Genomic DNA, 24,786 nt, shown 5'->3' with positions numbered 1-24,786 from the left:
CCAAACAGTGTATGGGCTTTTTCTGGATCCTGATTCAAATACCAACTACCAAAAAACTTTTGAGATGAATGGGGAAATCTCACTGGGGATTGAGTATTCAATGATATTAAGGAATTATTTATTATTTTGTTGGACGAGATGAATACTGAAATATTTATGGAGAAAAAAACAAGATGAGTAGCATTTGATTTTAAAAAGGGTGGCGGGGCGCAGGTGTGGTGGCTCACGCTCATAATCCTAGCACTATGGGAGGTCCTGGAAGGAGGATCACTTCAGGCCAGGAGTTCCTAACCAGCCTGACCAATAGCGAGATCTCGTCTTTAGAAAAATTAGCCAGGTGTGATGGGGCACGCCTGTAGTCCCAGCTATTTGAGAGCCTGAGGCAGGAGGATTGCTCAAGGCTCCAGGAGTTTGAGGTTACAGTGAGCTATCATGGCACCACTGCATTCCATCCCAGAAGACAGAACAAGACCCTGTCTCAAAAAAAAAAAAAGAAAAGAAAAAAGAAGGCGTGGGAAGAGATTGACCATGACCTGATATTGCTGAAGCTGAGTTATGGGTACATGAAGTTCTTCATACATTTGTTATATAATATATACAGTTAGACAATTCTCATAGTTTTATTTAAAAAAATCCCTACTTGGTCTAGAGTATTAAATACACAGGACAATTTCTTCTAAAGTTCCATGATTTGCCCTCCTGTGTTACAAAAATCAGATGGGAATATCACAATTCACACAAATAATGATAGTTGCAATCAGGTAAATTGGACTTTTTCCTAAAAATACCTAGAAGACAAGGTCTAGCTAGAATTGTTGGTAGTAAACAAAGCCCCTTAATCTACTAATGTACTTCTTTTCTTATTTCCTTTCTCTAATGTTCACATATTTCCCAATAAAATTAAAATGTAAATCAGATTATTTTTATTTCCTCAATTTTCAAAGTGGAAGTTTGTGAAACAGCTTGTCCCTACTATGCTGCAAATCAAACTAATTTTACCCTAGTAAAATACCTATTTTGAGGTAATATACACACTGTCTTCATAATGTCAGAGTTGCCCATTTAAACACACCAGCAACTATTAATTCCTGTCCTGAAAAAAATAAAAAGAACCTGTCCTCCTTTCTCATTTTCCCTGAAAAATTCCCCCAAACTCTCCCACTCCCTCCAAATCAATGAGTGGAAGCTATTTTTCCTCTTTGTTCTACGTTTATGTGACATTTCACACAGATTTTTCTGCTCTCCCTCTAATCTCTCCTTTAGTGTTATGCATCTTCTCCAGTAGTTCTGTGCTAAGTAACATTATACTTTCCCACAGGGATCTCCACCTCAACAAACACCAATTCAAATGACATTCAAATATATACCTCCACTCCTGATCTCTCTCTAAACTCCTATTAAAACTACTCAATGGACATTTCCATACAGGTATACTACCATCATCTCACTTTGTCTCAAGCCAATTTTATCTCCAAATTAAAACCTCTGAACTTCCTTATTTTTTTTTTTTACCCTGACATCCAAATTAAAAATCTCTTTTGACTCCCTTTCCATTATTTTCCTTAATTAATTAAGGCCTGTCAAATATTTTTCCTTAACATGTTCCTATCTTTTCATCCCTTCTGCCACCTCCTGAGTTGAAGGTCTTTTCACTTCTGTAACTGGATAACTGAAACACTTTACTAATTTACCTTCTTATTATGAGTGTTTATTCTTTTTCAGTATACAGGTACCCTGCCAACCACTACCATATTAATTTTCCTAAACTATTATTCTATTTATCCAATCACTAAGTTAGGAAATAAAAACATAAAAAATCTTGTTCAACTGGGTTTTAAAAATGAAATAAAAAACTCCTCGTTTTGGGACTAGCTCGGTGGCTCACACCTGTAATCCCAGAACTTTGGGAGGCTGAGGCAGGGGGATCACTTAAGACCAGGAGTTCAAGACCAGCCTGGGCAACATGCTGAGCCAGCCTGAGACCCAAATCTCTGGGAAAAAAAAAAATTTTTTTTTTTTTTTAATTAGCCAGTTGTGGTAGCGCAGGCCTGTAGTTCCTGTAGCCCTAGCTACTCAGGAGGCTGAGGTGGGAGGACCCCTTGAGTCCAGAAGTTCCAGCCTGTGGGACAGAGAAAGACACTGCCTGGGGCGGGTGGGACCCAAAAACTCCTCTGCTTGATATTAAAGGACCCTCATTATCTAAACCCAATTTATATTCCCAGTGTTATTTCTTGTGGTCCCTAAGCAAACACTCCCTCTAGCCCAATTTGTGCTCCTAAAAATATCTTGGCACCATTAACATGCCATTTCCTCAAACCAGAATATTCTCTTGCATGTAAACCTCCCCAAAAGGCACAACTAGATATCTCCCTTTCCTCAACTTTTATAACACTTAACTGTACGTAACACCCATTTTAAGTCCATCCCTTACTAACCTGTACTGTAACTCTTTAAAATGTGTATCTGTTCTATCTTCTTACCTAGAACGAATTCCTTGAGAGCAAAAATAATATTTAATTTAATTTCAAGCACCTATCAGGTATCTCCCCCTCCATGCCAAGAGTACATTTTGTTGATTAATAATGAGTCACCTTACTTTATCTAATTCAAGTAATAGCTTTTCCTTGTTCTACTATAAACAGTTTTGTACACTTTTTGGTGGTTATATACATCAGTCTACACATATGTGTAGAATCCAGTAATTTTAAAGAATTTTCTAAATAAACTCACGATAGCTAGCGTTCATTAGTTTCTAATGTGCTAAACGTTGTTAGGTGCTTTACACGTATTACCTCATTTAATCCTCACAACAACCCTAGTAGTAGGGACAATTATCTCCATCTTATGAGAGAGAAAACTGCTCGGAGACTAAATTTCTCTCCCTTCTCCTGTTGCTATTTGCCCTTCCTCCTCACCCCCAAATCAATTCAAATCACTTTTCTAAGCTTCTTCCCCCTTTACTCAACTAATCATTTGTTTCGTTTATTAAACACCATGTGCCAGGTGTGTGCAGGTGCTGTGATTATACAACCTAACGGACAGCTTACCTGCCTGCAACTCACCGCGATGATGGGGGAAAGCTAGCAACACAGACGTAAGGAAGTGAAGCGTCAGAAGCTCACGCTGCCTGCCTACATCAAGAAACGCCAAGACCCGGTTTCCTCGAACCAGCATTCTTTTCCCCGCTCCAACTTTTTTCTCAAAACCCTTCACTTACCGACGCCACTCAACGTACACCTCACTTTCTCGCGCTCTTCATAAGGGTGTCGTGTTTTCTTCCCTTAGCACCGAAAGAAATAAAAATAACTGGTATATTTTCCTTACCCAGCCTTGTCTGCAGACCCCGGAGGCCCCTTCCATTTCCCCTTCTCCTTTTCCTTGTCTTTTTTGGTTCCGGCCGCAGTGGTTGAGTCGTCCTCAAACACGCTAAATAGCTCGTCCCCGAATGCGTCCGCCATCTTTCAGAGCTATGAGACCGAATAACCTTCCCACGATGCCCCGCGACTGCCCAGTGACGCCCAGTAAAGGCAAAACAGTGGCCCGTGGGAGACAAAAGAAGTCGAGTCGCACGACGCGCGGAAATTCTCTCCGGACTTTTTTCCTTTTTGATCTTTCTTTTTCTTTCCGACCTCTACTGAGTAGGTAGCTCAATGGCTAAGAGGGAACACGGCGCCATGCGGCAGGTACTCGGGGACGCAAAAAGGCGGAGCTTGGAGAATCGGACCAATTGCGAGGCAGCGGTCGCCCCTGCCCGAAAAGCCCGGATGGAGGACGCAGGGTGGCGGCGCCGGAGCCGGGGAATGTGAAGAGCTCTCGGTGGCTGTGCTGTGGTGGCGCCGGGGCCTGGACCGCGAGGAATCTTCTATCACAGCTGCAACATGGGCGGCAAAAACAAGAAACACAAGGCGCCGGCAGCCGCAGCGGTTCGGGCCGCCGTGTCTGCTTCCAGAGCCAAATCCGCCGAGGCCGGAGCTGCCGGGGAGGCCCAAAGCAAGAAGCCGGTGGCCAGGCCGCCCCCCGCCGCCGCTGCCTGTGCCAGGGATCCCCGAGTCAAGCAAGGTACGAGAGGTCGCCTGGCCCCTGGCTATCTGTCCCGAGATCCTGCTGCTTGTCCGGAGGAAGAAGCCTTCGAACCCGGACGGACCCTGGGGCTCAAAATTTGTTACCTACCACACCCGGGGCTGCTGGCTCTTCATGGGGGTGGCCTCGGTTTAGTTCTGGCTAGGCTCATTGGTACTTCAAAATTCTGATGGTAACACTGTTGCAGCTTGGCGTTTCCCTTCCAAGAACAAAATAATTGCATTAGCTTCTGTTTCAGCAGAGATCTGTCCTGAGCCGTCATCTCAGCTAGATAGGCTAGTGCAGAGATGTTAGTGAGTGGAGTTCCTAATCTCTTGGTGCCAGCCCCATTTTTTACCTGTGTCTCCACATATTCTGGGAAAAATCGATCCTTAATAACAATTACAAAACTTACACACTGAGCATGGATGTAGCCTATTGTGAAATTATATGCGCTTTTTTCTGCAGCCATGTATTTTTGCTTACCGTGCAAATTGGTTTGATAACTCAACTTGGTGATGGCCGATTCCTGCTCCAGATCAGCAGGCCACTATTATGGCTGGTTTCAAAAAATGAACGATTATATGCTGTTTTGTTCTGCCTGGGTTGTTTGCTTGTATTTCTTACTGGAATATTCAACAAATAATTATTGCCCATCTGTGTGTATATGCACTAGTACTTAACCGTGTATCTGACACGTGTATCATTCCTCTGTTGGGATTGAGGTGAGCAAAATAGAGACATCACGTCTCATGGAGCTTACCACTCTAATGTCAGAGAGAGGCATTAACTGATAACATATTGCTTTATAATTGATAAGTGCCACAAAGAAAATCACAGTGTAATCTAATTTTTACTGGGGGGGCGGGGAGCAAGGATCGTGGGTGTTCTGTGATAAAATGACAGTTAAGCTGAGATCAGGAGGATGAAAAGGAGTTAGCTCTGAAACATGGAAGAAATAGTATTCTAGGCAGAGATAATGAACACCATGTGCAAAGATCTTGAGTCAGGGAAGAGCTTGAAGCCCTTGAGGAATTCATAGAATAAAGGCATTGCCAAAGGAGAAATCAGTCAGAAAAAGTAGGCAGGTACCAACCTTTACCTAGAAAGTGGATAATAGTTCTTTGTTCTGCAATTTATTGTAATATTTTAGTTACAAAGTTAGTATGTTTGTAATTACAAATGCATAGACTTAATCCTTGAGTGCTGTGGCAGTTTTCTCTGTGGATCAATTTGTTTTTGACTTTTACTTAAATTTCTCTGAATCATTTGAACTTTCTGGTAGTCATTTGTTGTATTGTTTGGCTTCCCTTTGCTCCAGCCCCCAAATGGGACCCTTTCTCAAGGATTCAATCCTTGACAGTATAGTCGCCTCCTACAGCCCTTCTAGAAAAGTTCATATATTTCTGTTATTTGTTATCTTTTCCTTTGTAGAAGACTTCTCTTCCAAGCTCAAGTCAGCCATTTCTACATGTACCTGGCCCATTTGGCCCTATCTTTTGCAGACATCTCTACTTTAACATGGCTAATACTAAACTACTCTTCTCTCTTCAAACTAACTTTTCTTCCTATTTCCTTGTTTCTGTCTTTCCATATTCCTGTTTATCCTAGGTCAAAAGTTACTTTTAATATTTTCCTTTCTTCCTTGCACTTAGTCTGTTGCCAAGCTCTATGCAGTTTTCACTTAACATGTCTCTCATATATACCCTCTCACTTTTGTGTAGTTCACACCCTAGTCTCATGAACTCCTGGATTACCAATAAAGCCTTTTAATGAGTCTCCCTATCTTTGCTCATTTTTCCTCCAATCTGTCTTGCTTATCAGCATCAGATTGATCTTCCAGAAATGCTGCTTTGGTCATAGCATTTCCCATTTTCTGCCACAGCGTCCTCACTGACTTTATGATAAAATCCAAACCATTTAGCTAGCATCTGAGACCCTTTATCCATTGTTTTTACTAATCCTAGTGTTCAGCAATAACAAATCTGGTGTATTTTCATTGTTCCAAATGGAACCATTGGCTTTCTCCTTCCTCATGTTTATTCTTGCCATTTTGTTTTCACAGAGTGCAATCCATCCTTAACACCATCTACCAAAACACTAAAATACCCATCTCAGATATCATCTGCTTTTTGAATTCTTCCTGATATCCACAGCTCATGTATCATAGTTATTTTCCTCATTCTTTTTGATAGTTAGGTCTTGCTTTATGATATGTGAGGAATTACACATTTTATATATCCTAAAAAGTTACAGGAGGTAAGAACTGTCATGGATATGTACTAATATCTCTGCAGTATCTACTCCAGTGCTATACATGTGTTCATTCAAAAAATTTCTTGGATAAATGATAAGCAAAAATTCAAAGGGATTATTAAGACCAAGAAATCAAGAGAAAAAAAGAGAGATTAACTACTAAATTTGTATAGATTTTTTTTTGTTTTTCTTTTGGGTTTTTTTTTTTTTTTTTTTTGAGATGGGTTCTTGCTCTGTCTCTCAGGCAGAAATGCAATGGTGTTGATCACAGTTTCCTTGAACTCCTGGCTCAAGCTGTCATCTCACTTCAGCCTCCTAAGTAGCTGAGACTATAGGCACGCTCTGCCATGCCCAGCTATTTTTTTTTTTTTTTTAATTCTTTGTAGAGACAGGGTCTCGCTCAGTTAGTTGCCCAGACTGGTCTCAAGCTCTGGACCTCTAGTGATCTTCCCACCTCGGCCTCTTGAAATGCTGATGTGAGTCACTGTGCTCAGCCTTTTGGAGTACTTTTAGATAACATATAATAAACCTACTTTGGAGGAAAAAAGTGCACAAGTACTCAACTCTTTGTAGTTCTTAATATAAATGTAATTGTTCTACTCTACTTCCATTCCTCCTTATCTTCCCAATTTGAAGGACTATACACAGGATAGTTGCTCAAGATTGTACTCTAATCTAGAGATACAAAATCGTTGGTACTACCAAATGACTCTTGGCACAATTATGGGCTTTCTTACCACTCTTATTTTTTCATTTCATTTGTTCATCAAAAAATTTGCAAAAAGCTGATATATGCCAGGCAAAATTTTAGTCACTGGGGATACCACACAAACAAAAGAGACAAATCTCTGCTTTCATGGAACTTATATTATGGTGAGAGTGTGGGTGGGAGGTGGAGACTTACATTTTGGGGGTGGAAGATAAACAGCTGAAATCTCTTTTATATTGAATGATGATAAGAGCCATGGGATTTAATAAAGCTAGTAGGCAGAATAGGGAGGAGGGTGGGGAGAGGTTCAGTTTTAAAAAGGGTGCGTCAGGCATCATATAGAAAGTGACATTTAAGCAAAGGAGGTAGGTAAAGTTAGTTACACAGATTACTGGTAAAAGAGCCCTCTGGCCAGAGGGAACAGTAAAGGCATTGAGATGCAAGGCTTTAAGATGCAAGGCTGGCATGATCTAAGAACAGCAAGATCTTTCCCATTCTGCCCTCTCCTTTGCCTTTCTTTCTGTTCCTGTGCTTTTGCCTTAGAAGTGCCACTGCCTTTGGCCTGGTTATAATTAGCTCAGCTGCTTTATCGTGGGGTGAATGAGACCAAAATAAGAGGTTCAATAATTTAAATTTTCTCTTCTTTCCAAAAGGTTTGTGTTTCTGAAAAATCCATGAACCTAGCTGAAACTTAAAATCTTAAGAGATTTTAAAATCTCTATTATAAAATGTTATAAGATTTTATTTCCCTCTTACAGGGAGGGCTGATGTCATGAATAAACTCATAAAAGCCATTATAAATATTTTTTTCTGGTCACCAAAATAAAGCACAGTCACAGAAGTCACAGAAAATAGTGACTTGATAAAGATTAAATGGGGCAGGGTGTCTAATTTGGTTTGGAATAGGAATAGTTTCCCTTAGGAAACACTTAAGCTGATATGTTCTGAAGCAGCCAAGCTGTCGAAAGACCTGGAGACAGAGTATTTGTGGCAGAGGGAACAAGAAGCCCGAAGACCCTAAGGTGGAAACAAGCTTGGCAGGTTGAAAAAAAGCATTCTGTGTGGCTGTAATGAGAGAAGAAAAATATTAAAATGATATTGGAGGTCTAAGGGAGGAGCCAGACCAATGGGAAGTGGTGGGCTGGCATTGGTATTAAACAGAAGAGAGACTTTAGCTGATTTATATTTCAAAATTAGTCAGGTGGCTCTAGCAGCATGTACAGCCTCATAGGCCATAATTGCTCAGAGTATATCAATTTACCTTTTGCTCAGAGTATATCAATTTACCTTCATCTAGTCTCTTGGCACTCTGTACTTCCCCTTCATAGCTTATTTGGGTAATTAGTTGCTTACTAATTACATTACTCCTCCAGAGTATAAGCCCCATGAGGATAAGGACTGGGTCCTATTTACCACCAGAGCCAAGTCCCTGTTTGGATTCCTTGCCTAACCTTTTTGCAGATATACACATTATTTATTTTTTATTTTTTTTAAGGCAAGCATGAAAATGAGGTTTATTGAGGAGAGAAAGATAGGATTATAGGGCCAGAGCAAGATATAGGTTTACAGAGCATGGTACACACGCCACAGATGACGACTGGACCCACTGTGGCAAGGACCTATTGTTGCCACAAAGGGAGAGCAAAAGGAAGGGCACAAAAAGGAGATATACACGTTATTGATCAGAAGAGAGTCAGACTGCTAACAAGTCAAAGTGAATGTCTTAGTGATAGTGGGTCATTAACATCATTGTTTGATAGAAAATACATTGTAAAAAGAATATGGATCAAAAGAAAGAGTATTGGGCAATAAGAAACTGATTACAGTTGATGTTTTTTTAATTAGCTGAGTCATTTTGAGGAAATCACTTAGTTTATCTGTGCTTCAACTTTCATGTAATAAATTTTTTTAAGAGCCAGTTATATATGTTGCATTGTTCCATGATCTGTCATTTATAAATTTGGAATTCATAATACCTTTGCCTTTGAGATTCTGCATACGAACATCCTTACTTCCAGTCAGGGTTTCAATAACTTTCACCATCTGAAACACAAAACCAAAAGTTGTAGAGAAAGGTCTCGTAAACAGTAAGGAAAGTAGCTAGCTATCTCTTCTTGGCCCTTTGGCTAAGATCAAGTGTAGAGAAGTAGCTATCATAAATCCTATGTACTTTACTTGGCAAAAGAGTGGAAACCAGCTTTATTCCATGGCCTACTAACTTAAAATCATATTTGAAATTAGGGTTACCAATTTAACAAGTTTGAATATCCGTTTTCTTCTGGCATCTTCACTTTTTCCTAGGTAACAGATTAGAAGCTGTGGGTGGGGAGCTATTAGGTTGAGGTTCTGAAAATTGACAGCTGACAGGAGAGAAGAGGAAAGACTCATCAGATAGAAAGTTAGAGCAGTTGCAGAGAATTGCATAAAAGGTAAACTGAGCGTTTCCAGTAGCCTCTGCAAACCTCAGTGCGTTAATAGATATGTATAATATAAATGTATCATAAAAAGCTTTGAATTTTGCTTATTATACTCTATACTATGGCAGGAAGTATAAATACATTTTAGAAGGATTTCCTTCAAAAATTATTAAAAGTACATTCCAAATTCTGGAGATTTTATTCATGCTGGTTAAAAATTATATATAAACATATTTCAGGAAGAATTTGAGGATGATAGGTGCTAACTGGTTTAATTGTTGATATGTCTATGGTAAGATTTCATTATTGCTTTAGTTCCTCAGGATATTGATTAAAATGAAAACACATCCATTCTTAGGGACCTTGATTGCCACCCATTGAATGTGGCAGCAGGATTCCCTGATTCCCTTGATGATTTTCAGGGATTCAGCTCTTTTCTTCTTTGCCCTCTAGAAGTTCTCACTATAAGCTGACCTAAAGGAAGTATTATGGTCGAAAGTCTTAGGTGAAATATTTGGAGGAGACATATGAGAGTTAACTTCAATCTTTTCAATTCACAAAATTAAAGAAAAACCAACAGTATTTTTAAAGGAAATTACAATCACACTCCTGTCAATAACACATCAACTTTGAACTGTTTCTCAGTATAGTCTTGGTAATGAACTGCTCATCTATGTGTACTTTTTTAAAAAGAATATAATTGGGGCTGCTCATTGGGTTTGGGAACCTCTAAAACTTTGTGTGCTAAATTTGTGAATGAGCTTACTATAACTGTTAAGAGTCCCAGAAATGATTAAAGGCAACTAATTATATACTCTCCTTTATGACCATTGACATGAATTTATGAGATTACTAGAATTAAGGTAAAATCAGAGACTAGAAAATAAGGAAAGTATTAATAATATTACTATGCCAGATTGTTACTATCTTTTAACATATTCCAGGTAGCCTTGGGTACTCTTCTATTAACTATATCACAGCAGTAATTCAGGGAACTACAAATATCCCTAGTTCAGACTGCCCAAGTATAAAAGTAGTTCCTTTCAAGTAGTTATTCTCAAAACTTTTGGTTTTAAAATATCTAATTATATTAGCTAGTATCTTAAAACGAAGACCCTAATGTAACCCAACAGAGACTAAAGTCTTTCACATTAAAATCATAATAAACAACACTTAATGTTCAGGTATCTCAAAGTGAAAAAAAACTTTCCTTAATTTAAGGTTTATAGAAACAGTAACTGGGTTTTATAAGATTCTGGGATTATTCTTATACAGCAGTGGTTCTCAAAGTATACTCAGGAGGTCCTGAGGAACACTGACACTCTTTTGGCAAGGACTCTGTGAAGTCAAACTATTTTCATAATAATTCTAAGATGTTAGTTGCCATTTTTCATGCTCACTTTCTCCTGAGTGTACAGTGGAGTTTTTCGGAGGCTACATGATATGTAATATTACAGCAGATTGAATGCAGAAGCCAGATGTTATAGACTGAATGTGTCCCCAAAAAATTCATATGTTGAAAACCTAACCCCCAGTATGGCTATATTTGAAGATAAGGCCTCTAAGGAAATAATTAAGATTAAATTAGGTCATAAGGATGGGGCCCTGCTCCGATAGCATTAGTGTCCTTATAAGATGAGATAACTGAGAGCTCAATCTCTCCAAGTAAGCACAAAGGAAAAGCCATATTAACATACATCAAGACACCTACATGCCAAAAGAAGAGGCTGCAGAATGAAACCTACCTTGTTGTCACCTTGATCTTGGGCTTCACAGTCTCCAGAACTGTGAGAAGTAAATTTCTGTTGATTAAGCTACCAGCAGTCTATGGTACTTTGTTATGGCACTCTGACATTAAAGAGATTTGCAAAAATGGAAAATACTTTGTTTCATTTTAGAAAATACAGTCATATTTCATTAAAAGTATTTATATTAATATAACAAGTTTATTATTTTTAATGAATATTTAAAATTTTCCCCTTTAATTTATAATATAGCAAATATCAGTATATATAACCCACATAAACAAAAACTATTTGGATCCTCAGTAATTTTTAAGAGAGTAAGAGGTCATAAGACCAAAAGTTTGAAAATAATATTTATTCCTTCCTGGTTACTCATTAGAGGACTGAGAACATATGACATTTCTGTTGACTGGGACACACTTGGCAACTGTAGCAAGTTGAATGAATATTTGTGTCCACCTGGAACCTCAGAATATGACCTTATTTGGAAATAGGTCTTTACAGATCTAATTGGCTAAGGGTGTTGAGATGAAATCATCCTAGATTTAGAGTGACTAGTGACAAGAGAATGGAGAGAGAGATTTGTACAGTGAGAGACATAGGGAAGAAGACCATGTGAAGAAGGGACAGAGATTGGAGTTACGCTGCCATAGGCCAAGCAATACCTGGGTCACCAGAAGCTGGAAGAGACAAGGAAGCATTTTTACGTGGAGGCTTCGGAGGGAGCATGGTCCTCATACCTGATTTTGGACTTCTAGCCTTCAGAATTGTGAGAGAATAAATTTCTGTTGTATTCAGCCATCAAGTTTGTGATGATTTGTTACGGCAGCCCTAGGAAACTTGAGTCCAAGGAAAAAAGGATAGGAACTCCATCTTTGGGGAGAGATGCTGTCTCTTTAAAATTTACCTGTCTTCTCTGACAACAATCTAGTGTCCTCTGAGAAGTCTTGCCTCAGCTAAGTGCCAGGAAGAAAAGCATCTGGTTAAAAAATATGAAGATGAAGGTAAATTTAACCCAAAAGATATACAGGCATTTGCTGAAACTGGTTTAACTTACAGAAATGCTAATTGGAAAAATGTTGAAAATTTAGAGAGGGTATTACTAGACAGGGCTATTTGGTGAAGTAGGGGGGAAACTGAAATCAACTATTTAATATTTATCAATCTTTAGAGGAAAATTAAAATAGCACAATGGATATTACTAAATTGCCTTGACTATTTGTTGTCTGTTATATACAGGTCCAAAAATTTATAGTTTTAATTCTACAAATGACTCTGGTGGCCCTGCAAATCTGGATAAATCTATTTTGAAAGTAAGTAACCAAGGTTTTGAGACATTTCAAAAAGTGTTCCCTTTTTTCCAAAAAAAATAAATGATGTATACTTAAAGTAAACAATGGGACATTTAAAATTTTTATAAATAGTACTAAGAGCTTATCTCTGCTAAATAGAAGTAAGTCATACATATATGTTCAGAGTTGGTAAGAAATTAAGGAGGGTCTGGTTAAGATCCAAACTTCTAAGCATGGTTTGATGCTGGGCTATAATTTGTCTCTTTATATATGTTTCCTGGGCTAGACTGAATTCCTGAAATATATTTTTGTGCTTAGTTTCCAGTAGGCATTCAGTTAAGAAGTAATAAAAGAAAAGTATTTTTGTAGGAACAGAAGGTAAAGTGGCCATTAAGAAAAAATAGGAATCAAACTCTGAGAGCCAAAAGAATTTGTGTAACCTATTATTACTATATATTTAGTTTTAAATTTCACTTGATTAATCCCTTTTTTCATGTAGCATTCATTCTTTCCGGCTGTGTGCTTGGGCTGGTTTACATGAAGGCAGATGTCTGGCCTGCATCCCTAAGAATTTCTGGTTCAGTATGTTTAGGATAGGATATAGGAATCTTTGTGATCGCAACCCAAGGGTAGCCCAAGGACAATGTCTTGACACTGGCCTCAAAAGGCTTTAGGAAAGGATTTTTTTCTTGCCATACGTTATCTTGCCACTTTTTCCATATCCCATTTTTTCTTAAATATATGATAGAAATGTGGTCAAATGAATGGTAGTCCAAAAAATGATAATTACTGTGTCTGATTTTAGCTGGAATTTTGGGCTTGGTTGGCAGAAATATAGAAAATTCTATGGTTTGCTTCTGGTTTTTTAATAATTTGGCTTCTAATTTAATAATGACCTTTTTGGCTTCAACAGGTGGTAATTAATAACAAACTTGAGCAAAGAATTATTGGAGTGATCAATGAGCATAAAAAGCAAAATAATGACAAGGGAGTGATTTCTGGAAGACTTACTGCCAAAAAACTGCAGGTATTTTGCAAACTTTTCAAAAGTTCCTTGGTTTTACTGGAGCATTTTTAAGACAGTTCCACATGTGAGCCAAAAATGACTTTTTCAACATTGAGATTTTATGTAGGCCATTTCCATCTTCAAGAATAGAGAAGGAATTGTGCCAGGTACAGATGTACCCATTAAAATGGTGATATGAAAACTAAGTTATATTTCCAAAATTATATTATTGAGCACCTACTATATTAGACTCTGTCCTGGGCACTTTGCTTACATTATCTCTGACATAGCAATCCTGCAAGGTAAATGTATTTGGCCCCATTTAATTGAAAGAATTAAGGCTTGGAAAGATGACATAAGTTATAGCCTAAGGTTATTAATTAGTAAGTAGTAAACAGTGTGGATTTGAACACAGTTCTGTCCAACTCTAAAGATCATGCTTTAGAAAGTACATTAAAATACTTTATCTTGGCAGGGCACAGTGGCTCACGCCTGTAATCCTGGCACTCTGGGAGGCCGAGGCAGGAGGATTACTTGAGCTCAGGAGTTCGGACTAGCCTGAGCAGGAGTGAGACCCTGTGTCTACCAAAAAGAAAGGAAAAAAAAAAAAAAAAAAAAACCCAGCCTGGCATTGCAGTGCCTGTAGTCCCAGCTACCCAAGAGGCTGAGGCAGAAGGATCGCTTAGAGCCCAGGAGCTGGAGGTTACAGTGAGCTACAGTGATGCCCCACTGCACTCTATCCAGGCTGACAGAGTGAGACTCTGTCTCAACAACAACAAAAAACAGGCAACTGAACACCCTCCTCACAACCTAAAAATAAAAATGCTTTGTCTTTATGTATAAAGATGTTCGTTGAAGCACTGCTTGTAACAGAAGAAAATATCCTAAATTTTCGGCCATAGGAAAATGTGTAATTGTAACAGGTCTACCCAATGGAATATGTATGTAACTTGAAAATGATGATGAAGAGTTTCCTAATAACTTGGGAAGATACTTATGTCATAATGTTAAGTGAAATTTCTTTTTATGAAATCATAGAAAAATGACTGAAAAGGAACATACTACATTATAAATAGTGTCTTTGAATAGTGAGAATATGAACAATTTCTCCTGGTCTTTTTTTTTTTTTTTTTAAGATATATCTGTACCGTCCAAATTCTCAATTCAATGACACATTTAACTTCTAACTGGAAAAAAAAAAAAGATATTTTTGAAATTAGAATCTGTGTCAAGAGTTTCTGGCTTAAAATGAATGGGAGAATAAAATTAGTTATGAAAGAAGAAGAAATTGACAAATATGATTTTCTTACATTTTGCTTTCATAGGATTTATATATGGCTTTGCAAGCATTTTCATTTAAGACTAAGGACATTGAGGATGCAATGACCAATACACTCTTACATGGAGGTGATCTTCATTCTGCCTTGGATTGGCTCTGTTTAAACCTTTCAGATGGTAAACAGCATCATCATTAAATTTTTTCAGTTTCTAAAATCTTTTGAAATAGTTTAAGTATTTGTATCAACCTTTTGGCTTGTACTTGAGTTTTTTCACTGTTGTAATTATTTACTTTTAAAATGTTCTTACCTTTTTCTGTTCTTTTCAGTATATTCTCCTTTAAGATTGTGGTCTATGAAGGAAATTTTTGTGTGTGTTGCTTTCATTTTACAATGTACTGAGTACAACAGATTCTCAAAGTTTGCCTATCAGTAACATATTAGGCTGTGTCTCCTGGATTTTGGTTAGAAATTAGGGCTATTCTTGGATAAATATTTCATTAAGCAGAGCCTCATGGTTGCAATCTTTGGCAGGAACCTGGAGTGCAAATAGCTTGTGTCACTGACGAAGGATACTACCACATAGTATGACAGACAACTAAAGAGTGGGAAGGGTTAAGATCCTTTTATGAAAATTTAGGAACTTAACATACTGAGTGTGAAATCAGTGGTCAAATACAAGTGGGCTAGCTATCATCGATGAGTGTACTCACTTCTAATTTAACAGATAAAACCAGGAACATCGTAGGATTTCTATTCTTGGGAGATGAGGGAATAGAAGAAAATTAGGTGCATTAAGACTAAGCTGGTTTATGTATATGCTTAACAAATGTTTGTTTTTTTATGTATCATATGCATGTTTATTTTCAACACAGTTTCTGTTATTTTAAGATGCACTCCCTGAAGGATTCAGTCAGGAGTTTGAAGAGCAGCAATCTAAAAGTAGACCAAAATTCCAGTCTCCTCAAACACAAGCCACTATTTCACCTCCATTGCAACCTAAAACCAAAAAACAGGAAGAAGACCCTAAAATTAAGGTAATTTAAGAATTAAGCATTTAAAGTTCTATAAAATCAGAATGAAGCACATGTAATAGTTCATAAGAGTATAAAGATTAGGTTTCTGTAACATTTTTACTTCTTAAAAATAGCTAATCATTTTGCCGAATTTTTCTATTACTGTCTGTTTCAGTTATCTATTGTTGCATAACAAACCACCCCAAAATGTAGTGGCTTAAATGAACAATTTATTTCTCATGATTCTGTAGTCTGGGTTAAGCACAGCTAGGCTGTTCCGTCCCAGGTAGTATCTGCTGGGGCTGGAATATCCAATATGGCTTCTTTATGCATATGACTAATGCCTCGGCTGGAAGCTAGCCAGGCATCCCTTTCTCTATGTGGTCTCTTCACATGACTAGCTTGGGTTTTTTCACATATGGTGGTCTCAGGGTGGCTGGACTTCTTACATGGCATCTGGCTTCAAAGAGCAAGTATGTCAAGATAATAAGCCCCAGAGTACAAATTCTTATCAGGCCCCTGCTTTATCACTCTTACTAATGTCTCATGCATTGAAGCAAGTCACATGGCCAAGGCCAAAGTCTCTGGAAGGGAATTACAGAAGGACATGAATACTGGGAGGTGTAGTTCATTGGGGCATTACATTTAAATATTTTACATGTTATAAAACATCTATGGAAGCATCATCCTCATAAAACCACTGTTTCTAAGGAATAACACTAATTTTTAATAGTTCTCCTTTCATTCTTTTTTGCCCCTTTAAGTAAACATATTCTTTGGATTCTGCAAGTGTAGACTTTTTAAAGTAATGTTGAGTTCGATTCATTTGTCCCTCACTCACTGAACAATAGAGTATGATTTTTGAGGTTTCTGTGCCTGCTGTTTTTGAGTGTGAAGAAATTATAAATACAGTGGCAAGATAGTTTTGATACCTTTTTTTAACTTTGGTTTTTCAGACATTTGTTTTCTGTTTCTAGCCAAAAAAGGAAGAAAAAAATATAGAAATAAATATGAAAGAATGGATTTTGCGGTACGCTGAGCAACAAAATGAAGAAGAAAAGAGTGAAAACTCTAAAAGCTTAGAAGAGGAGGAAAAATTTGACCCTGTGAGTAGAAATTTGGATTAGGCTTCTAGCTAGATATTCCTACACAAGATATATGTAACTTTTCGGAGCATTAGTTTCCTAATTTTTAAATCAGAGAAATACCTCTGGGGTTGATGTGAAGATTAAACAAAATAACACTTAGGTAAAAATCCGGCACAAAATAACTGCTTAATAGATGTTAATTACATTTCTCCCATGTTTAGAGACATAATCATTAATTATTTTTAAATGATTGCTATGTGTGAGGACTATGCTAAATTCTTTCAGTAATGAAAAAGATAAAGCACATTCTTTTACAAAAGAAGTTCATAGTGTAGAGAAAAAACAGACATCATAAGGTAAGATAAAAATATAAGACAGAAAATAAACTATTAAGTGAAAAAAAAAGTTATAGGAAAGAATATTGCAATAAATATATCTGACCAAGGACAGATAATCCACAATAATATAAAGAACTTTTAAGAAACAGACACTTCACAAAAGTAGGTATATGGATGGCCAATAAACATGTGAAAATGTGTTCAACATCACTAGTCATTAGAGAAATGAAAACTGAGATACCACTATATACCCATCTAAATGGCTAAAGTTAAAAAGATCAGTAATACTGAGTGTTGGGGAGAATGTGGAGCAACTGGAACACTCATATATTGCTAATGGGAGTGTAAAATGTTACCACCATTTTGGAAAACTGGTCCTTTCTCATAAAGTTAAACATATACTTACCATGTGACCTGTAAGTCATATGGCAGTGGGGATGGAGATTTACTGTTTAGTGAGTAGAGAGTTTCAGTTTTGCCAGATAGAGTTCTGGAGATAGATGGTGGTGATGGTTGTACCACATATGAATGTATTTAATACCACTAAACTGCACTTAAAAATGGTTAGGGTGGTAAATTTTGGGGGGGAGGAATTAAAGAGTCAAAGGTGACAAAAGATGCAGTAAGTGGAAGGATGGTGGTATCAGTGCTAAGTACAAGAAAGATGGAAAGATAAATATGATTAGGGTAAACTTGTGGAGATAGCTAACCTTCCTGTCTGTTACACTGTGTTGATATTTGCTTCTACACAAAATGATCCCAGAATTCTGCTGCTTGTGCTTGCTTAATTTTCTCTTTTCCCTTCCTCTTAACAGTTGTGTTCATAGCAGCACCACATATGCCATCATCTTCTCCAACCCATGATTTTATGCTTCTAATTTGCTGTCACTTATTAGCCTAAGGGAAAAACACAGTAATTTAGTTTAAACTCTCTCCAGTTTTTGCCCATCTGAGTCATGCCTTGAGTATGTGTGACATCCATTTTCTTTATAAGCCATTTTTTTTAATGTCCCTGACTATCTTCCATAAGATAGAGATTATGTGAAGGTAACCTGCAGATGAGTATTATTGTATTATTACACGTACTATCCTTTACACATACTTGTAAAACAGTTTTTACAAAAATGAGCTCATACTTTTTATTCTGCAGTTTTCTTTATTTTATTAACATGTCAAAGGTATTTCTCCCTGTGGATTACCCTGTTTCTTTTGCTACCTCATTTTATTTTCTAATGATTGAAGTTTTCTTTATAAAGATGTACCATTTATGGTTTCCAGTTTTTCTTTTATAGTCAGTGCTTCAGTAAACATCTGTGTACCTGCAAATCTGTGCATTTGTTTTATTTCTCTATGAAAAATTCCTAAAATTAGATCTGCTGGATCATAGGTTTTGATATACTATGTTGACCATAGATAATCTTGCACTTCTTTTCATTTCCTCCTTATGGTTTTATTTGGATCAGAACGAAAGGTATTTGCACCTTGCAGCAAAACTTCTGGATGCAAAGGAGCAAGCAGCTACCTTTAAACTAGAAAAAAACAAGCAAGGCCAAAAAGAGGCTCAAGAAAAAATCAGGAAATTTCAAAGAGGTAAATGCTTTCAAATTCTTAGATGTATAAATGTAATTATCCTGTATTTGTTGACTTTCCTAGAATAGATGATGCCTCTTTTTAGTATGTCTGCTCTTTTCTGACAGTTTATACCTGAGATTGGCAAACTTTTTCTATAACTGCCTAAATAGTAAATATTACAGACTTCATGGCCCATATAGCCTCTATCACAGCTCTTCAACTCTTCTGCATAAAAACAGCCATAGCCCATACAAAACAAATGACTATGTTCTAATCAAACATTATTTATGGACACTGAACTATAAATTTTTACATGTCTCCAAATATTCTTTTTATTTCTTCAACCATTTGAAAATATAAAAACCATTCTAGCTTGCAAGCCATTAGAAATAGGCAGTGGACTAGATTTGGCCAGCAGTTTGCCAGCCCCTAAATAATACCACAAAATACCATCTCCATTCAAGAAAGAAAGGTGAATACAATTCCATGAGTATTTATTTCTAATGAAGATGTTTTTCTAGACTTACTACATCTATTACACAATTTATTTTAAAGTTTTAGTATATGTTGTGAAAGTTAATAAATTGCCTCTGACTTCTAGTGCAGATTCCTTGTAGGAATTACTAAATAATTGGTTACAAGGAAAAAGAAGGAATGCTAACTGTTTTTGAACCATTTTGTACAATAAAAAGGCATAAAAAAACAAATAATTCTGAAACTAAACTTCATCTATTTTCTTGATAGAAATGGAAACTTTAGAAGACCATCCAGTATTCAATCCAGCTGTGAAAATTTCACATCAACAAAGTGAAAGGAAAAAGCCTTCTGTAGCCCCAGAAGGAGAAAGTGCTTTGAACTTTAATTTATTTGAAAAATCTATAGCTGCTACTACTGAAGAAGAGAAAGGTAAACGGAGGGAAAGTGGTCAGGATGTAACTAACAAATAATAAAATGTCAAAGAATATATAATTGTAAAAATTTGTTACTTTGCATTCTGGCAAGCTACATAAGATGGCAATGAAGTTACACCCATAAGTTGTCTTGAAAAAGTACTATTAATAACAGTTATGATAACTTACATGGATAACATTTTATAATTACAGATATGTACTTTGCCTCAGTCTCATCTCTCTCCAATCCATCTCCAAACTGCCAGAATTATCTTTCTGCAACACAGATCTAAACATGAGTTTTCTGATAAAAACCTTTAGTAATTCCAAACCTACTGACATCAGTAACAAGTCTAAACCTTGTAGCATTGCATTCAAGATTTTTTGCATTCTGCCACAATCTACCTTTTTTTTTTTTTTTTTTTTTTTTTTTTTTTTTTTTTGAGACAGAGTCTCACTTTGTTGCCCAGGCTAGAGTGAGTGCCGTGGCGTCTGCCTAGCTCACAGCAACCTCAAACTCCTGAACTCAAGGGATCCTCCTGTCTCAGCCTCCCGAGTAGTTGGGACTACAGGCATGCACCACCATGCCCGGCTAATTTTTTCTATATATATATTTTTAGCTGTCCATATAATTTCTTTCTATTTTTAGTAGAGATGGGGTCTCGCTCTTGCTCAGGCTGGTCTCGAACTCCTGAGCTCAAACGATCCGCCCACCTCGGCCTCCCAGAGTGCTAGGATTACAGGCGTGAGCCACCACGCCCGGCCTACCTTTTTACTTTATTTATTCTCCCAGCTATATACTTCAGCCCCGTCATTCTTTAAAACGTTTATTGTTTTATGGTTCCATTACTTTGCTCATCCTGCTAATAACCCTTACTTGGCCAGCGTGTAGCTTCAAGGTTCAACTAAAACAGCATCTCTTGAGATTTCCCTGACTGCTTCCATACCACCAGACAGAAGTAATTGTATGCGTCTTTGTGCTCCCAATTATTGATATATGTAGTATAGTATTTATAAGATTATATTGTAGTTAGTTGAGTCCCACACTAAATTGTCAGTTTTTAAAATTATTCATTCTTTCAGTGATATTTATTGAATCCTTATTGTGCAAAATGACAAGTGCTATGTGTACAGTAATGAAAAAAATAACCTAGCCTCTGCCTTCTTGAAGTATATAATAGAAAAGATAAGCTTTAAATGTACATAAATAATACATAATTATGAATTGTGGTATGTGCTATCAAAGAAGGAGCTTCTAATAGAGATGACAAGGGGATCTAATTTGGATTGGGGAGACCTTCCAGAAGACATTTACTCTGAGATCTGACAGATCAGATGTTAGCCTGGTGACAAGTTGGTGGAAAGAGCCTTCCGAGAGGATCACAGGACCTTGCAAGTCTAAGGTGCAAAAGAGAGCAGCACTGTTTAACAGAACTTCCAGTTATAGAAATGTTCTGTATCTGCACTATCCAATGTGGTAGCTACTAGCCAACTCTGATTATTGAGCACTTGAAATGTGACTAGTGTAACTGAGAAGGTGAAATTTTTAATTTTAATTCATTTACATTTAACTAGCTACTTGTGGCTGGTGGCTACTGTATTGGGACAGGCATACTTAGAAGATTTGAGGAATTGACTGATGGCCAATGTAGTTATAAAATAGTGAGCCTGAGGGAAAAATGGCAACAGATAGGCAGAGATGGACCATTGAGGGCTTTTAGGCAGTATTAAGGAATTTGGACTTTATTTTATATGTAATAGGAAACCATTGAATGTGGTGGTGGTGGTGGTGGTGGTGGTGGTGGTGGTGGTGGCGGCGGCGGCGGCGGCAGCAGCGGCGGCTGCTGCTGTTAAGCAGAGAAATGACATTTGATTTCTGTTTTTTTGATGATCTTACCTAGAGGGTAGCCTACCAAACATTATAATTCAAAGTATCCTAAATTCATCATATGGATAGTATCATAGATATTTAGAAGAACACATAACTTCCTCAAGATAATTTTTTAAAGATTGAGAATTTTCCATGGTTCCGTCCAGTAAGAGCATTTTGTTACATCACTTAGAGAAAAGCAAGCCTTTCTATCTGTCTTTTCTTCACCTATTCTTTTCTAAAAGTACTCTTCCCAAAAGGGAGGGACTTTGAGCACTCAAAGGAGAATTTATATTATTGCATGGCCATTTTTAAAGAACCAATCTTTGTCTACCATTTTAGATAAAAAGAAAGAACCTCATGATGTAAGAAATTTTGACTATACTGCTCGAAGTTGGACTGGAAAATCTCCCAAACAATTTCTGATTGATTGGGTCAGGAAGAATCTTCCCAAGAGTCCAAATCCTTCCTTTGAAAAAGTTCCAGTAGGTAGATACTGGAAATGTAGGTATGTTTTTCTAGTTAACTCAGTGAACTTTTGGAAAGATGTAAGATAAAAATCTTTTTGTTTCCTATGAATTAAATAGACATTTAGGAAGCTCTCTAATTCTGCATCTCAGTTTCATAGTGCTTATAAATTATCTAATACATGGTTTCCTTGGAAATATTAAAATAATTAACATCAATTAAGTTCAATGTTAATGGAATTCTGAATTTGTCTGACTTCATCAATTTTATTTTTTTATATTTTGCTTCTTTGTAGGGTAAGGGTAATCAAGTCTGAAGATGATATCCTGGTAGTATGTCCTACGATTTTAACAGAGGATGGCATGCAAGCTCAGCATCTGGGAGCTACTTTAGCCCTTTATCGTTTAGTGAAAGGGCAGGTAAGACTTTTTAGGCCTAGGTGCTTCAAAAATCATTTGCGGAGTAATGACTGTACTATGTTTTGTTGACATAAAACTGTATCTGCATGTGGAAGGTAGTATTTAATTATGGCCTTCTGTGCCAATTTTCTCTTTACTGACTGTTTTCTTCTGATTAATCTTCATTTCTGGTTATTCATAGTTTGGCTTCCTTTCAACTCTAAACACAGCTCAATCTTTCTTTCTTAGACCAGAAGTCTGAAAGAGACAATATGATTGATTCAACTTTTTGAACTATACTAATTTACAGATTAAAAATAGTTGTGCTAGTTGAATTAAGATTTTTAAAGTTTGTTTTAAGTTATCTTAACTATGTACTTCCAGTTTAAGGAAGGATTAAAGTGCTGCTGGAGGAAGCTCTTCAAGAGAACATAATGCCTTTTTTAAATTTAGATTATCAATTTTTTTTTACAATAAATGTGTATATCTTTCTTCATAGGAAATTAGAACCACTGAAAATTTTAGACACTGATTAAGTAAACTCTAAACAATAGTTCCATTCTAGTTTCTGCCAGGAAATGTTCTTAATGTCTTTATTTTTCTTATTTTGGAAAATAAGGTATCATAACTTGTGTTTACTTGATAAAAATGACTGTCAGTGTCAGAGATAATTGTGCATTCTTTTATAGCACAGAATTAGAATAACTTAGATTCTATCCAGTGTAGTTCATTTAAAATACTTTGTCCTGTAACATTATACAACTACCTAGAATGTCAAAAGAAGCTTTATATGTTTTAGAAATGCTCTATGGTTCATCTACATTTTATATAGCACCGCTGCAGGAATAATAATAAAACATTTATTTAGTAGTCTACTGTGTTCCAGGAACAAGCACTTCACATGTATTAACTTAAAGTTACCTTCAGAATATTCCTATAAGGGAGGTACTATTGCTAACCCCATTTTAAAAATGCAAAAGCTGAGGCACATACGCGTTAAGTTACTCACCCAGGATCATATAGCTAGCAAGTCCAGAACCCTCAATATGGTATGCTATTTTTGAGTTTGCATCATATGCATATTAAAGTAACTTAGTAGTTTAGAGCCAAATTTCAGCTTAAGAGGAATATAGCTATCCAAAGTTCTAACCAATTGAATTCTGATATTCAGTAGTTACCAAAAATAATGTACTGCTGTCTTTTTCCCCTTTAGTCAGTTCATCAGTTACTTCCACCCACTTACCGAGATGTTTGGCTGGAGTGGAGTGATGCAGAAAAGAAAAAGGAAGAATTAAATAAAATGGAAACCAATAAACCACGTGATCTTTTTATTGCTAAACTTCTTAATAAATTGAAACAGCAGCAGCAACAACAACAACAACATTCTGAAAATAAGAGAGAAAACTCCGAAGATCCTGAGGAATCTTGGGAAAATTTAGTTTCTGATGAGGATTTTTCTGCACTGCCCATGGAATCAGCAAATGCTGAAGATTTGGAACCTGTTAGAAACCTCTTTAGAAAGTTGCAAAGCACACCTAAGTATCAGAGACTTCTAAAGGAAAGACAACAATTACCTGTGTTCAAACATCGAGATTCAATTGTTGAAACTCTTAAAAGGCACCGAGTAGTGGTTGTGGCAGGTGAAACAGGGAGTGGTAAAAGTACTCAAGTACCACATTTTCTCTTGGAAGATTTACTCCTAAATGAGTGGGGAGCAAGTAAATGCAACATTGTCTGTACCCAGCCCCGAAGAATCTCAGCAGTGAGTTTAGCCACCAGAGTATGTGATGAATTGGGCTGTGAAAATGGACCTGGAGGAAGGGTAAGCTGTCCTTCAACTCCACCTCAGTGAATGATGACATTACTCACCTTTGCTCTTGGCATCCAAAGGAAACCTGTAACATATATGAGTTTTAACTGTTCCTGGTTGTTCAATAGTACATTTCAGGCACTTTTCATGTTTTCTTTAATGGACGTGTTAATATGCCACTGTCCTTAATACAAAAAGGGTTATCAGTAATTCTGTCATTAAAATTCTCATCTAAAAGAAAAAATATATTAACTTTAGTAATTAAATATTCAAATATGTTACACACTAAATTGAACATTCAGTATCTCAAATATATGCAGATCTTTTCTGTGAAATATATCCTGAATGATTTTTATTTATTCTTTTCAATGAGCAGATGGGAAAAACAATACAGATGAAAGTGCTAGGCCAGGCATGGTGCCTCCAACCTATAATCCTAGCACTCTGGAAGGCCAGGGTAGGAAGATTGCTTGAGGTCAGGAGTTTGAGTCTAGCCTGAGCAAGAGCGAGACCTTGTCTCTACTAAAAATAGAAAAATCAGCCTACTTGGGAGGCAGAGCGGGAGTATCGCTTAA

At 36.9% G+C, this 24,786-nt stretch overlaps 2 protein-coding genes and 1 pseudogene across 4 annotated transcripts in view; 2 read left to right on the top strand and 1 right to left on the bottom strand.

Annotated features, from left to right (window-relative positions):
* MTREX (Mtr4 exosome RNA helicase) overlaps positions 1-3,469 on the bottom strand; it is a 92,534-nt gene extending 89,065 nt beyond the window's left edge. Inside the window, exon 1 of the mRNA XM_069492635.1 lies at positions 3,325-3,469. Coding sequence (XP_069348736.1) covers positions 3,325-3,458 — 134 coding nt within the window. The 5' untranslated portion in view covers positions 3,459-3,469. The remainder of the gene's footprint in view (positions 1-3,324) is intronic.
* Positions 3,470-3,878: 409 nt separating this feature from the next.
* The window catches only part of DHX29 (DExH-box helicase 29), a 43,660-nt gene continuing 22,752 nt past the window's right edge, over positions 3,879-24,786 (top strand). For 2 of the 3 annotated variants that reach the window (XR_011235944.1, XM_069492633.1), the window contains exons 1-11: positions 3,879-4,059; positions 12,426-12,499; positions 13,392-13,505; positions 14,810-14,939; positions 15,653-15,798; positions 16,755-16,883; positions 18,667-18,793; positions 19,520-19,681; positions 21,878-22,043; positions 22,299-22,422; positions 23,615-24,223. Coding sequence is in view for 2 of the 3 variants with exons in the window: in XM_069492633.1 (XP_069348734.1) it covers positions 3,879-4,059; positions 12,426-12,499; positions 13,392-13,505; positions 14,810-14,939; positions 15,653-15,798; positions 16,755-16,883; positions 18,667-18,793; positions 19,520-19,681; positions 21,878-22,043; positions 22,299-22,422; positions 23,615-24,223 (1,962 nt within the window). In the remaining variant the exon portion in view is untranslated. The remainder of the gene's footprint in view (positions 4,060-12,425; positions 12,500-13,391; positions 13,506-14,809; positions 14,940-15,652; positions 15,799-16,754; positions 16,884-18,666; positions 18,794-19,519; positions 19,682-21,877; positions 22,044-22,298; positions 22,423-23,614; positions 24,224-24,786) is intronic. The other variant, XM_069492634.1, reaches the window with a different exon arrangement.
* LOC138398573 (U2 spliceosomal RNA) lies at positions 9,131-9,340 on the top strand (annotated as a pseudogene).

Source organism: Eulemur rufifrons, chromosome 17 (genome assembly GCF_041146395.1).
Source record: "Eulemur rufifrons isolate Redbay chromosome 17, OSU_ERuf_1, whole genome shotgun sequence".
NCBI classification, from domain to species: Eukaryota; Metazoa; Chordata; class Mammalia; order Primates; family Lemuridae; genus Eulemur; species Eulemur rufifrons.
The sequence above is the reverse complement of the archived record's forward strand: the minus strand, read 5'-3'. Positions and strand labels throughout refer to the sequence as shown.